The following is a 14,839-nucleotide window of genomic DNA, read 5'->3' on the forward strand; positions in this document are numbered from 1 at the left end:
AATAACTTTCGTTCTAATGATCGGATTTTCACGAACTAAGTGTCAATCTTAATGGTTCCTGGGGGTGACCTCAAATATGCTAATTAATTAGTGCTAACTATTAATTAAGTTACGAAATCAGACACAAAAACGTACTTTCTCTGAATAAACATGCATTTTTTTTTACATATTTGGATTTCTTATCTTCAAAATATAGGGGGTAGCCGCAATCTGGGAAATGTGGTCCCCATAGTTTGGTCAGGAGAGCGATTCAAAGTTCGTACCCCTTAATGTTAATTTCGCTTTTTGCGTTTTCAGTCATATTTTCAAAACTAATGAAGCAATTCAAAAAAAATTTCACCCACTCATAAAACTCATTTACCCAAAGATAATTTCATGCAAAAAATAATTTTTAATAATTATTTATTATTTTTTATTATTTAATTAAAGTGAGGATGAAAAAATATTGAATTATAAGGTATGAATTTTTTTATACCATATTAATCTACATATTTTTCAATTGAAAAATCTAAAGTTTCAACTGTTTTTATTTATTAGAAGCTGAGAAAAATGAAAATTAATTATTTTTAAAAAAATAATTTGGCGACAATAAAGAAATAACTAATTGGGGCGATTAATATTAAAATGTGATAAACTTGGGAGGAACTTGACTTCGCGCGCGTAGCGTAAAATTTCATTCATATTTTTTTCGCTAATAATCGTTTGCTAATCTTTTTATTTTTATTTCTTTCACACTATAAAATACGATGTTTCTTTTTTAGTCATTTAATAATTTATTTGCAATTTAGTAAAGAATTTTGAATAAAAAACACTTTATTCAACAAATGTCTAGTTTTAAAAAAGCGTGCTTCTGATAGAATACACCAGATTGTGCTTATTTAATGTGATTATTTTTTATTTTTTTTATTTTGTTTTTCAATAACTGATACAATTTCAATAATATACATACGTATGCATAGATTTGGAATAATATATTTATCAATTTCTTGAATATATATTTTATAAATATTAATAAAAATACGTAGTCAACATTTTTAAACATCTCTCACAACATCGCAAATTTCTCAACATCTTATAGGGTAAACTAAACAATGAAGGAACACTTAAGCTTAGCTTGCCTTTAAAAAAAATTCATAAAAATTTAAAAATTTGTAATTTTAGCTAAATGATGGTTTCGACATATTTGTTATTAAATGCAAATTATGTAAAAAAAGTTAGATAACTTACATAATATTGTTTTAAGCTTTTGGTGGTTTAAATAATAAGTAGTAAGATGACCAAGTGAAGGAACAGTTCTTACCAGTGAATAAGCACTAAATTTTCCAGAGAATGAACACTTAATTTTGATAATGTTTGATGCTCGTTAGGAATCCATAGGCCGCACAAATGTCTAAAAACAAGATTTTTCTTGGAATTACGACATATAACCACAGTTAATGTGGAAAATTTTACTTTTTTTTCAGTCATGGAATGGAAAGTAAAATATGTTTTAATACATAATTTTAAAAAAATGTTTTTCATTTTTTTCTCACAGTTTAATAGTCCGTTCTAAATTATGAATGTTTATCATTGTGTAATCTGATGATGTTTTTATTATTATTATAATTCGATCATTTTTTTGTTTAATCTTTTCCTCATATTTTTCAAGCTTTTTTTAAAATCTTTTTAAGTATTTTTTTTCTCTTCGTCATGAGTAATTTATTTCTTTTTCTTTTGATTTAACCTTCCTCTTTTTTCCAAATTTTTGGCCAATGTAAATGTATCTTCGAAATTTCTTTTGATTTTCCAGTTCCATTTCAAGAATTCCTCACTGGATAATAAATGAGAAAAAGGAGTTTCGAAGTTTGAGTAAAACCCATCTCTCATTGACTTATATCTAGTAGTTACTTATGAAACCAATCGTTTTTGCAACTAACAATGCCTCAAGAGGATTTATCTCAAAATCGGTTTTCAAGATACTTTCATTATTAATGTTAGTTGTCTCAGCTTCAGAGCCAAAATTTGATTATACAATTGTTCTTTTTGAAATAAATTCTTCAATATTGAGAAAAGCGGAGGCTATTGGATATTTGGGAGATTAAACTTTTCTGTCAATGTTCCTTTAAAAATTTGCAACATAACTTGTGAGATTTCCTTCTCAAGCTTCTGAAGAAATAGTGCATCGTTACTCTCGAAGCATGTATTTTGTTGATAAGTTGTCTTGCTCATTAACTCTTGGTGTCTGTTTTGCATGCATTTGTTACAGTCAACGTTTCCTACCTCGAATGAAAAAATATCGCATTTCATAAAAGCATTTTAACTTCATCAGTTGATGCCTCAAAATCTTATTTAAAAATGGATGTAAAATTTTTTAGACATATTGTTTTACAATTCTTTTGTTTTCAAGATCTAACGAGATTTCTAAGAATTACGTGGAAAACTAAACCAGAAAATTTGTTTTGAGGAACAAAACTTGCTCAGTTTCAAATTGATATGAGATTCAGACCTATCCAGAAGAAGCAAAATTAGGAATTTGATTGCATTTTTAATTAGCCATGGGTAAAAACATTTGCAATATATTTGTAAAATGTTGCTGCGGTCATCGTTTCATTTCATGAATAGCTTTTTCCAATGAAATATGTAGCAGGGATTGATTCTGTAATATCTCTACGAATTCTTCTGTAAGGAAAAACTACCAATGGAGGTACTTTTTCTTTCCTAGGTACTTTAGAATATAAATCCTTATAATTTTTAAGGCCGCAGATTTTTCCCGTTTAAGGGCAGTATTCAACTCTTGTTTTATTCGCATTGTAAATGCAATCACTTTATAAAAGGATGCCAGGGCTACTTCCCTCCTAAAGATTCTCTGAAGTTCTTAAAACCAGTATTTCGAATATTATTCTCTAAGGGAAGTTTTGCCTTTTGAAATTATCTTTGCATTGCACTGAGTTATCGGTGGATGTCACCTTAAAAAAACTTCACCCATTTTTCACCTAGATAATTGTCTTTAAATGGATTTTTCCTACCAATTCCCGTTAGGACATTAAAGACGGCAATAGGATAATAATTTAGCTAATTATTGGCACAAAATCCTGCAAAGATTCCATTCAAGCTTTTATTATATTCAGTTGTTATATTTAGTTAATAAACATAGTTTATTAAGGAGTCTAAGGTATGATGTAATAACTAATCACTACATTTATAAAGATAAATAATAAATTAATTATTATTATAATTCTTTAAATAAATTTAGCAATTAAATTTGCATATTTAAATGAAATAGTTATAGGAACTATTCATACAACATTTAACTGAATTTTAGGAGTCCTCTATGTCGCTGAACTACTAATTATCCAAGTAATATCATATTTCACACATACTATTCATTCACTGGGAAATCTATTCTCAGTGAAGGAACATGCCTGTTCCTTCACTGGTTAGAAGTTGTTTTTTTTTTTATTTTTAACATAATTTTGATTTATAATATGACAAAAGGTACAAGAAAACTAAAATTTTTCTTTTATTTTCATTAACTTGAAAAAATCCCAGTAAAGAAACACTTGTTTATACATTGGTTTTTCATCGTTCTGTAATCCAGTTAATAAACACCCCCTAATCTCAGTACTTGCTTATGTTATGATGCTTAAAATAAATAAAACGTAAATTCAATGACCATATTTTGAATTCTTTTTTTCACAATGAAAAGAAAAAGCATTATTATATGCAATTAATTGTAGTTTAAACGGATAACAACAAACACTGACCTTATAATTTTGTCAAAGAAACAAGGCGTTGAACAGATACTAACAAATTCAAAACTTTTTCCAGAGAAGACTCAAAGACCAGGTAACTAAATTCATTGTTAGATGACTTCCTATTGTTAGGTAGTAAGCTACTGTTACCAATCAATCTAAATTAAAACGTTTAAAATCTTATTTCTAAGAAATATCTATGAAATGCTCCTTCATTTGTTGGTTTACCCTATATCATCCTAATCTTAAAAGAAATTTCCGGAAGTGTATCGCAGAACTATTTTACCAACTATTTAATAAAATTTTAACATTTTAAAATTCTTATTCTTTTCCATTTTACGTTTATTATTTCTTCATTAATATACTAATAATTTTTTAGAACTTTAATTTAGATTTTCTTTAATTTAGGTTTCCTTTTCAAATTATAGTCAAGTTTTTTTTAAAGAATTATTGTCTGCTAGCTAAGAATAAAACCTTGTTAAGAAATTAAAAACATTCAGCTGTTTAAAATTATTTAATGCAAAACAGCTGATTATTTACTTAGCATACTATTTTTTTGAAAAAAGAATATAAATTATTGATTGTCTTTTTTTTTTGTTTCTTGTGACTTCAACTTAGATTATCTAAAATAGTGTTGATGTTTTATAAGTCACTACAAAGAGGATAAAGATACCGAACATAAAAAGCTGTGGAATACGTAGCCAATTTTTTTAGTGTCTTAAAATATCTCAGTATCTTAAATGTCGTCCTACTATCTTAGTTGTGAAATTAAATTTTTAATTTTCTGACCACGTCTGATTCACTAATTATTTCATTATATCTTTTACTCTTTATAATACCAAGTAGATTTTTTTTCTGATAATACACTAAACTATTTAGTTTAATTTTTTACTTTAGCATGATTTCCAAGATATTATTGTAGTATAATTTGTTATCAGGAAAATGCCTTATTTTGTTAATCAGGAAATACTAAAAATTGAAATTTGTAAGGATTCCGAAGCTGTGCACACAATACACAATTTCCGACCTTATTTTAATAAAAAAAAATTTTATAAAAAACGTGGCAAGTAGGCTAACATACTTTTTACAGAAACTGTGAAAACTAATTTTTCCTATATTTCGTCAAAAGAGGATAAGAATGATATTGCTCCAAGAGACCTACTCAATAATTTCGCTATTTCCAGAATGAAATCTGTTTGATCGAAACATATTATTCCTTGAAAATTACACGAGGGAAAAATTAACTTTTATTATTTATCTAAGCTTATTCCATTTATTTAATGATAGCGGTATTAAGGTTAAGGATATGCGTCGGAAGCTCCGTTTATTATTATACTATAAATGCATTAAATCATGTAGCTTGAATAATTTATTTTAAGTAAATTATTTAATAATTTTAAGCAAATAAGGGTGTAAAAATAAACTCGATCGAAATACTCCGAAATTATACCCTGAAATATATGTAGAATAAACTTTGGAATCGATATATAAAAATTACCTTTTCAAACAACTTCGAGTAGGACGGAAACGCTAACTTGTTTAAAAAAGTTGTCCTTGTTACTATTTAATTTCGATTCCTGGTACTAGGGGACATTCCATTTTCACATTCGACTTTTGAAATTTCAATTGTAAACGGAATTTTTTTATGACCTTAAACTAAAATGTTAAGGCTTGCAGCAACAAAAAAAAATTTTTTTTTACTGCATTAATTATTTTACAAAGTAGTGAATTATTATTTTTTCAATCTAAGAACCTGTGCCTATAACATATGTAAAACTTATTTTAATATCGAGTGAAATAATTTAATATGTTGTGTAACTAAATGGATAATCCCAAGAAACTGAATCGAAAATATAAAAACTTCATTGATTTAAGAAAATAATAGATGATAATAAAAATAGACATGTTTTGAGCGTCCAATAATAAAAGTCACAAGTTATCCAAGCCTGACAAGTCTTGAGAATGGGCGATTATATTTGAAAACTCGAAACATGTCGACTTTTACTTCCCTCTTCATATGTTTTGAAGCCAGTTGAGTTTTTATCGTCAATTATACTGTTTTACATTTGGGTCTTGATCATTATTTTGATAAGGATTTTACACTAGTTAAAGTAAACATATGCATTTTAATATTTTATCAGGATTCATATGGTCTTTAAAAATGTAAGAACATCAATATTGTAAAAGTTATATTTAACTTAAAAATTAACATTTTGACACCAGATATTTTGAGTTAATGAAATTAAATATTTTATCTCTTAAGTTTTTGTGCCCCCATTTCAGTATCTTAAGGATCTTACGAGCTCTGTTTAAAAAGAGATCATCAGATATATATAAGAAAGCAAAAATAACCATAGTAGCAGTATTTGGTGGTAAATGTAGCTTATCGTAATTGAAGAATATGCTGTGCGACATTTTATGGTGAATTTGCGAACGTATAAGTTTCAGAATGTATCGAAACATGAGGATGCTATTTGCTAATCATCTTTATCCAAAGGAAACGATGTAACCTAAATATCTAGTAGAATGAAGCGATTTCTTAAGCAATGAATCCTACAATTTGCAACATATTATTTCAATATCTTATTCTTAAACATAACATATTTCAATCTTTTTAAAATGCCACTAAACATTCAGCAATTCCTTGAGTTATAGAAAAAAGAAATATCGTATATTATAGAAAGCCTTGTGAATGTGCATTAGAATTATTATACAATCTACATTTTATTTTTCAAGCACTTTTTTTTTCCTCAAACTTTCTTGCTTAGAAGACTCGATTAAAACTGTAAAAATGATTATCCCTAAAATTTTGTATATAGCTATAATAAGTTATGCTCATTTTATTTTAGTATAAAATCCTCGAATAAATATAGTAAAAACAGTGTAATCTAAATAATATCAGATAAAAAGTTCATGTATTTAAATTCTAAAAACTATCATAAATAATTTATAAATCGATTCAAATTTACTTTTCAAAGGAGATTAAAATAATATTTTTTTTGATTTTTGGACAGAAATCCCCTAAAAAAAATTGTTTAAGGCCTGGAAACTTCGAGATATTTTCTATTAACAATAAATTAAACCCCTCCGAGCAATCACTGAACATTATTTCAATTTTTTTACTATTAGAGTTTGGTTGCGTAGCAACCTAGTAAAATTAAGCACTCCTCTGATAGAAAATCTATTTCGAGTTTCGGTATATGCGTGTATCTCTACCATTTGATGCCCTGGTCAGTAAGAAAACAATTAATATGAGCTTCTATATTTATTAATAAACTTAACAATGAAACAAATAATAATTAGACTGAAACAAAACAAAATATATAAGAAATAGGAGCTTTCAAGAAATGCTCCTTCAGGCATGAGTGCATCGAGAACAACTAACAAAAAAAAATAATTTGATTGGCGACGAATTGACGTCGCCAAAAAGAATTAATTCGTAACACACAGCCCCCCCATGAACCATGGGGGTTCATCAAAATTGTTAAAAATACAATATACCATAAAAAAAAAGAGAAGTTCGATTAAAGAATTTTCAATTACAAATATTCAAAAAGTTTTGTAACATCAACATTCAAATTTTAGAGCTAAATTCAAAAATACAACAAAACAAATTTTATTTTATGCTCTAATTAAAAACATAAAACTATTATAAAAAAAATTAAAAAATTTTTTGGTAAAATAAATTTTCATACAATAATTCTGGAGAACAATATTAAACATTCAAGATAATTAAACACTTATAAAACACTTTTTTCATATACAAATACGAGAATAAGAATATATATAAGAATAATAAAGTAATCAAAAATCTAAATTTCACTGCATATTCAGTTCAGAAATATAACCAGTAAAATTCAATGAAAGTTATCAAGAAAAATATTGTTTAACGAACAACATTTAATACAGTAAATCAAGAAATTATTAGTTAAAGCATTTGCATTAACTAAATATTATAAAATTGAAATGCAATTCTAGATATTTATTTACATATTTTTTTTTTTTAAACATCAATAACATTATGATATGCCAATTAATTATTTTAAATAATAATATTAATAAATTTGAACTTCAGTTTGCAATTTCTAAATTGTACAATAATTGTACAGGGCGTTTAAGAACTGAAGATTCAGTTTTTACCTTGCAAGCCCTCACCTTGCCATCTCTTCCAGGAAATAATTCAATTATTCTACCTAATTTCCAAAAATTTCTAGGCAAATGATCTTCTTTAATCAAAACAATATCGTTAATCTTAAATGGAGGGATATTACCCTTAACTAAATTTGAATTAATCAATCTTAAATTTAGAAGATATTCATTCTTCCAACGAGACCAAAAATTTCTCATTAATTTTTCTCTATAATTGTAAGCTCTAATTAGGTTTTTCCTAGAAGAGAGGTTTGTATCAAGGTGAAGTCTTACCGGGGGTAAAGATGTTATTCTTTTACCTAAAAGAAAGTGAGCCGGTGTTAAGGCATTTGGCTCTTCCGCATCTCTTCCAACATAAGTTATTGGGCGAGAATTTATCATTGCCTCAATTTCGAAAAGAACAGTTATCAATTGTTCAATAGTTAGGGAGGATTTACCTAGGGTTTTCCGAAGAGCAACTTTTACAGATCTAACCATGCGTTCGTAAAAACCGCCCCACCAGGCAGCTCTCTCGACGATGTATTTCCATTTAATACAATTATAGGCACAAAATTCTTTAATCTTTGTATCATTCAAAATTGACCACATCAATTTTATTTCCAATTCAGCACGTTTAAAGGTACGCGCATTATCAGAAAACACTATCGATGGTAAACCACGTCGAGCAATGAAACGGCGAAAGGCTAGGAGAAAAGTATCTGTTGATAAATTTCCCACTAGCTCAAGATGAACACTTCTTGTCACCGCACATGTAATCAACAGGATGTATTGTTTACTTTCATTGTTTTTAACAAAGAGAGGACCAGCAAAGTCCACCCCAATGACGGAAAACGGAGAAGATTGCTCCACTCGTTCAGCTGGCAGCGGTGCTACAACTTGGTCTCCAGGAGAAGAATTGAATCTTCTACAAATTACGCATTTCCTGAGTAGCGATTTCACTGCTTGTCTAGCCTTTAAAATCCAGTATTTTTCTCTCACTTGCACTAACGTGTGAGAGACACTAGAATGGAAGACTCTTTCATGGGAATCCCAAATTAACAGCTCTGTTAATTTGAATTTAGCTGGAAGTATCACAGGATGTTTTTCATTCATTGATAAATCAGACTTGCCTAAGCGTCCAGTGACACGTAAGACACCTTCTTGATCAAGAAAAGGATTTAAGCAAAGCAGTTTTGAGTCTTTGGAAAGAGGTTTCTTTGCAATCAAGTTATTTTTATCTTCGTGGAACGCTTCATTTTGAACAAATTTTATCCAAAATAGTTCCGCTCTGTTAAGTTCATCGGAAGTAAGGGGACCTTTCGGTTGAAGTTTTGTTTTTAACAGGTGGACGAAACGGAGTACCCAAGCAGTTACTCTTAATAGTTTTCTTAAACTGCTATATCTATCAGGATCTATTAACTTGGCAGAAACAATTGTTGAGGAAACCAAAACTTTCGTTCTGGATTCGGATTCCAACTCTACAATGTCAGCTTCAATTTCAGACTCTTGATTACATGACCATGTGTCTTCTGAGTTACTTAACCATGCGGGGCCATGAAACCATTTTCTTGAAGAAATCAGGTCCTTGCAAGAAATTCCCCTGGTTAAGAGATCTGCTGGGTTATCCTTGCCTGTGCAATGTCTCCAAACACTAGGATCTGTGATTGCTTGGATTTCTGTGACCCTATTGGACACAAATTGCTTCCATTTGGTCGCTGAGCCTTTAATCCAGTGCAGCACAATCGTCGAGTCACACCACAAAGATATTTTATCAAGATTTTTAAATAGTTCCTTGAGATGTTTCACCATTCTTGCGGCTATGATAGCTCCCATTAACTCCAATCTGGGTAGAGTTAATTTCTTAAGGGGTGCTACTCTGGACTTAGAAATTACAAAACTAGTATTAAAAGTACTTCTAGATGTTTTGTACCTGAAGTATGCTACAGCTCCAAAAGACTTCAGTGAAGCATCGGAAAACACGTGCAGTTGCACGTCTTTGTCTACTAAATTTAAATCGGGAAAATAATATCGAGGAATATTCAAGTTCTGAAGTTCATTAATCTCATCGCACCATATTATCCATTTGTCCTTTAATTCACCACTAAACTCATCGTCCCAATCGATTCCAAGTTGCCATAATTCTTGTAAAATGCATTTAACACGAATCAAAATGGGGGAAATAAATCCAGATGGATCAAATATTTTGGCAGTAATATGAAGAACATTCCGTTTAGTGCATTTATTTGCATTTAAATTTGACAATAAAGACCTTAAATCAAGTTCGAGAATATCACTTTCATTATTCCATTTAAGTCCTAAAACTTTTAAATGAGAATCAGGGTCTTCATTAATTCCTATTTCGGAATTAGAGTTTTTCCACAAATTTTTAAGTTCTTTCGAGTTTGTGTCAAATTTTCTCATTGTCATATTTGCATCCTTTAAAATAGAAACAGCATCTGTTGATAACTGAAAGGCTTCTTCTACAGAAGAACTTCCATAAAACAGGTCATCAACATAGAGGAAATTATTCAGCATTTCATATGCAAGAGGATGCGAATTTTTATAAGCTTTAATATGAGTTTTGATAGTTGCTGCCAAAACAAAAGGTGAACAGGTGACTCCAAAACAGTGTCTATTAAAATGAAACATTGTAGGGGGTTGAGTTTTATCGCAATCCTTATAATAGATAAAACATAAATATTTTCTATCAAATTCCGAAACTTGTATTTGTAAAAAAGCTCGAGCAATATCTCCGCAAAATCCGATTTTATGTTCCCTAAATTTTAAAATTATATCTACAAGATTAGCATATAAATTATCGCCGGATATAAGACATTCGTTAAGACTTAAATTATTTCCGCGTTTACTACTGGCATCATAAACTATTCTTGTTTTTGTACTGGAAGCATTTTCTTTAAAAACATCCCTATGCGGCATTGTATAGCCCACAAAACAATTAGACTTACAAGTTTCGATAATCCCTTCTTTTAATTGTTGTTTCATAACTTCATTATATCTTTCAAATAAAGATTCGTCAGCGTTAAATCTTCTTTCTAGTAAACAAAATCTTTTTTCAGCGATCTCAAAATTATCGCATAAATTTTCACGAGCTGTCTCAGATTTCCATAAAAGCGGCGCCTCATATCTTCCATTTTCAAACCGCAACTTGTTTTCAAAATTAATTAGATGATCCGAGTTCATTTTATTTCCTAACTCTTTAGTAGTGAGAAATGATTCAATATTCCATAAACATGACAAATCATTTACAGTTGTATCTGCTAAAGTGCAACAAATGTTAAAACAAGAAGCCGCACCCTTAAAAGGACCATCTGGCACCTGACCTACTAAAGAATCTCCAAACAACGTCGGCTGAAGGAATAATTTATTGCCTATTTTCAATAACTCACCCTTTACAGTAGAATATAAGAAATCAGCACCTAACAATATTTGAATGGGTTTCTTATCATCCCATGAATCAGCGATTTTAAATCCTTGAGAAAGTAAAGTTTCTATTAATTGGGGATCAAATTCTGAATATAATTGAGCAGCGCATATTTCCTCGGTAATTAATGCTTCAATATTTATACTTGAGTAGGGGGGAAACCTACTGCGTAATGTGATATTAACACATTCGTATTCCTTTTCCGAAGGATTTCGATTTGAAAATGTGTAAACAAAAAGTTTTTCTTTTCTTAAACTTTTCGCGTTTAATGCTTTAGCCAAATCTTTTCGAATAAAAGATTTTTGAGAAGCAGAATCAAAAAGTATTCGAGCTATTAGTTTTTTAAATCCATTTTCGACATGAACTTTAGCAGTTTGCAATAAAGTAGTATTATTTAATGATTGATTAGGTTTGAAAACAGAAGACATAACCGCTTGATTCTCTTGAATTTGAATAGTTTCGGTGTTATCTGGGGGAGAAGTTTGTAATAAATTGTTACTTTTTAACTTTGGGCAAAACAATAAATTATGTTGAAAACTTTGACATATTTCACAAGGTTTGATTTTAACTTTACACTGATTTAGCAAATGGTTTTTATAAAAACATTTGTAACAGCGTCCTTCCTTTTTTAATTTAAAACGTTTCTGCTCATCAGTAAACGTTTTGCATTTTAACCCTGTATGCGAGTATGAATTACAAAAAATGCAAGAATTTTTAACAATTGTATTTAAAGCGGCTGATGTAGGAATATTTCTGTTTTTAGGATATCTAGTTTCGTTTTTTGATCTAGCTGGTTCGTGAGTTGTCATAGAAATTACAGAAACTGCATTAGCTGCTTCTCGAGATTCAATTTCAAATTTTATGAATTTCATTAATTCACTAATATCGCCCGATTTATTATGATCTCTTTTACGATGATATTCTACTATTAAGTTATGAGGCAATTGTTTTAATAAAATCGGAATTAATAAATGACCAAAATTATCTGATGCTACACCCATAGACTGTAAATTTCTTATACTGATTTCACTTTCATCATACAAATGCCTAAGTCCCTGAATATTTGAAGAAGATTTAACTGGTTCGATTTCCAAGAGTTTATTTACAAAACAATTAATTAAATGTTCCGATTTTCCATATCTATCTTTTAGCAAGGTCAAACACGATTTATAATTTTCTTCTGTTAAAGCGAAACCTGCTACCGTTTTATAAGCATCCCCAGAAAGAAAAGATTTTAAATAAATAAATTTGTTAACATTACTTAATGATTCATTAGAATCTATAGCACTACTGAAACTATTAAAAAATTCTAAAAATGTAGTTGAATCACCATTAAAAGTTGGAATGTTAAGTTTAGGCAAATTAATAGAAATCGGAATATTTTTACTATCATTAACATTCGAAACATTAACATTTGGAACATTAACATTATTAGTGCCAACTGATTCTTTTATTTTAAAATTTGTTAACAACAGTTTAATTTTCATTTTGGAGTCACCTATGTTCTCATCATATTCCATAGAATTTTTAATTTCTGTTTCAAAAACATCATTATCCGTGATTAGTTCCTCAATTGATTCATTAAGGTTTTTTAGCTCAGTTCGTTTTTCTTCGAGATCTAGTAAATATTCTGATAATTGTTTCTGATGAATTTCATCTTCAAAATTGAGATTCTGTTCAAATGTGTCAATTTTCGTAATTAACTTAGTACAATTAGTTCTAGCAATCTTTCGTTTTGCTTTAAGTTTATCAATAGTTTCCATTTTCGAGATAGTAAATATATAAAAGTACAGTACCTGTAAGTTCAAGTTTTCTAAAATTTCAAGAAAATAATTAATCCAGAATGAAGCACAAATTAAAATCCAAAATTCCCGGGTTTCGGCACCAAAAAATGATAGAAAATCTATTTCGAGTTTCGGTATATGCGTGTATCTCTACCATTTGATGCCCTGGTCAGTAAGAAAACAATTAATATGAGCTTCTATATTTATTAATAAACTTAACAATGAAACAAATAATAATTAGACTGAAACAAAACAACAAAATATATAAGAAATAGGAGCTTTCAAGAAATGCTCCTTCAGGCATGAGTGCATCGAGAACAACTAACAAAAAAAAATAATTTGATTGGCGACGAATTGACGTCGCCAAAAAGAATTAATTCGTAACATCCTCTTTTGAATTAGTCAATGGGTTATCTTAAAATATTTATTTGCGCAGGCGACTTTTTTTGGCGGTTTTCTGGACTATCGCCAAATATATAAACCTTTATTGCGGCCCAATTTACCACCCAATTTTTTTAAAATTTTGTCTACCCCCACTAATTCAAGGGTCTAGATTCCAAATATGTAAAAAAAATTATATGTTTATTCAGAGAAAGTACGTTTTTGTGTCTGATTTCGTAACTTAATTAATAGTTAGCACTAATTAATTAACATATTTGAGGTCACCCCCAGGAACCATTAAGATTGACACTTAGTTCGTGAAAATCCGATCATTAGAACGAAAGTTATTCAGGGTGATTCGTTTTTTTTTTTGCGGACTGTACATGATCGGAAACATAAGACGATTTAATCTAATTGATAATTAATTTATTTTATAATCGATGTTGAACAGCCAATTTAATTCTGAGCCTACGCCTATCATTGCTGAACTCCATAGCCTTCTAACTTTGTAACTAACCCACATGTGCGTTACATGGAGAGGAAAACCGTGAGAATCTCGCCTTGATAGCACGATGAGAAAGAGATTATGATCCGTCTACCACTGAGATTATTTTATATCAGCACTGTGGTTGGTGCGATCAAGGACCAGGAATCGTGTCAAACAGCAGCAGCTGGGACTCGAACTTGGTCACCTCATTGTGAGAAACAACATTTCCGATTTATAGGAAGAAAAAAAAAAAAAGAAAAGTAAAAAAAAAATTTACAAAAAATGTTTTTTTTTTCTTCCAAAGTTAGCAAGGAAATTCTTATCTAATTCGCATTACAATTCAGTAAATTTTATTACCGAAAATAAATTTTTAAATAAAAAATTATTTATTAGTATTTCATAATAATTCAACTATATATAGAATGGGTATAAGTACTTACCATCATCATTTCCATTAGCATAACTTACCATACTTACAGTTTTAAACATTTACTCACGTGCCTCTGAACACACTAAACTATATTTCTTTTCTTGAGAAGAGCTTTGCACTCACAGGGTTAACCCCCGTACATTTCAGAGCAGTTCAATCTGAAGTGCACATATGTTGCCCATTCATCAATGTCGACTACGAATTGTTCACTTCCTTGAATAACCACACCTTACTAACTCTCAAACGAATAGTTTCTTATCTACCTTTTCTATTGCTGCATTCCAAAACAACAATACCTGCATACTTGCAGGGCCTGATTATCGCCTAGGCACGGGCCTAGGGCCCACATTTTCTGGGGGCCTTGAAAATTAGTAAAAAGTTCACAATATTACTTTTTCTTTTAAATACTAAAAGAAACGGTTTTTATCAAAAAAAAGGCATTTTTTATTTCAAATT

At 29.6% G+C, this 14,839-nt stretch overlaps 1 protein-coding gene across 3 annotated transcripts in view; it reads right to left on the reverse strand.

Moving 5' to 3' along the window:
* LOC107443319 (uncharacterized) overlaps nt 1–14,839 on the reverse strand; it is a 90,963-nt gene that overhangs the window by 12,687 nt on the left and 63,437 nt on the right. The window contains exon 1 of one of the 3 annotated variants that reach the window (XM_087157162.1): nt 14,394–14,602. The exons of the other annotated variants lie outside the window; for them this stretch is intronic. Within the exon in view, the coding sequence (XP_087013288.1) occupies nt 14,394–14,442 (49 nt within the window). The 5' untranslated portion in view covers nt 14,443–14,602. Of the gene's footprint in view, nt 1–14,393; nt 14,603–14,839 lie in introns of those variants that run through there. 3 annotated transcript variants of the gene reach the window in all.

This window comes from Parasteatoda tepidariorum, chromosome 2, assembly GCF_982258835.1.
Source record: "Parasteatoda tepidariorum strain Cologne lab strain chromosome 2, Ptep-v5.0, whole genome shotgun sequence".
In the NCBI taxonomy this organism is placed as follows: Eukaryota; Metazoa; Arthropoda; class Arachnida; order Araneae; family Theridiidae; genus Parasteatoda; species Parasteatoda tepidariorum.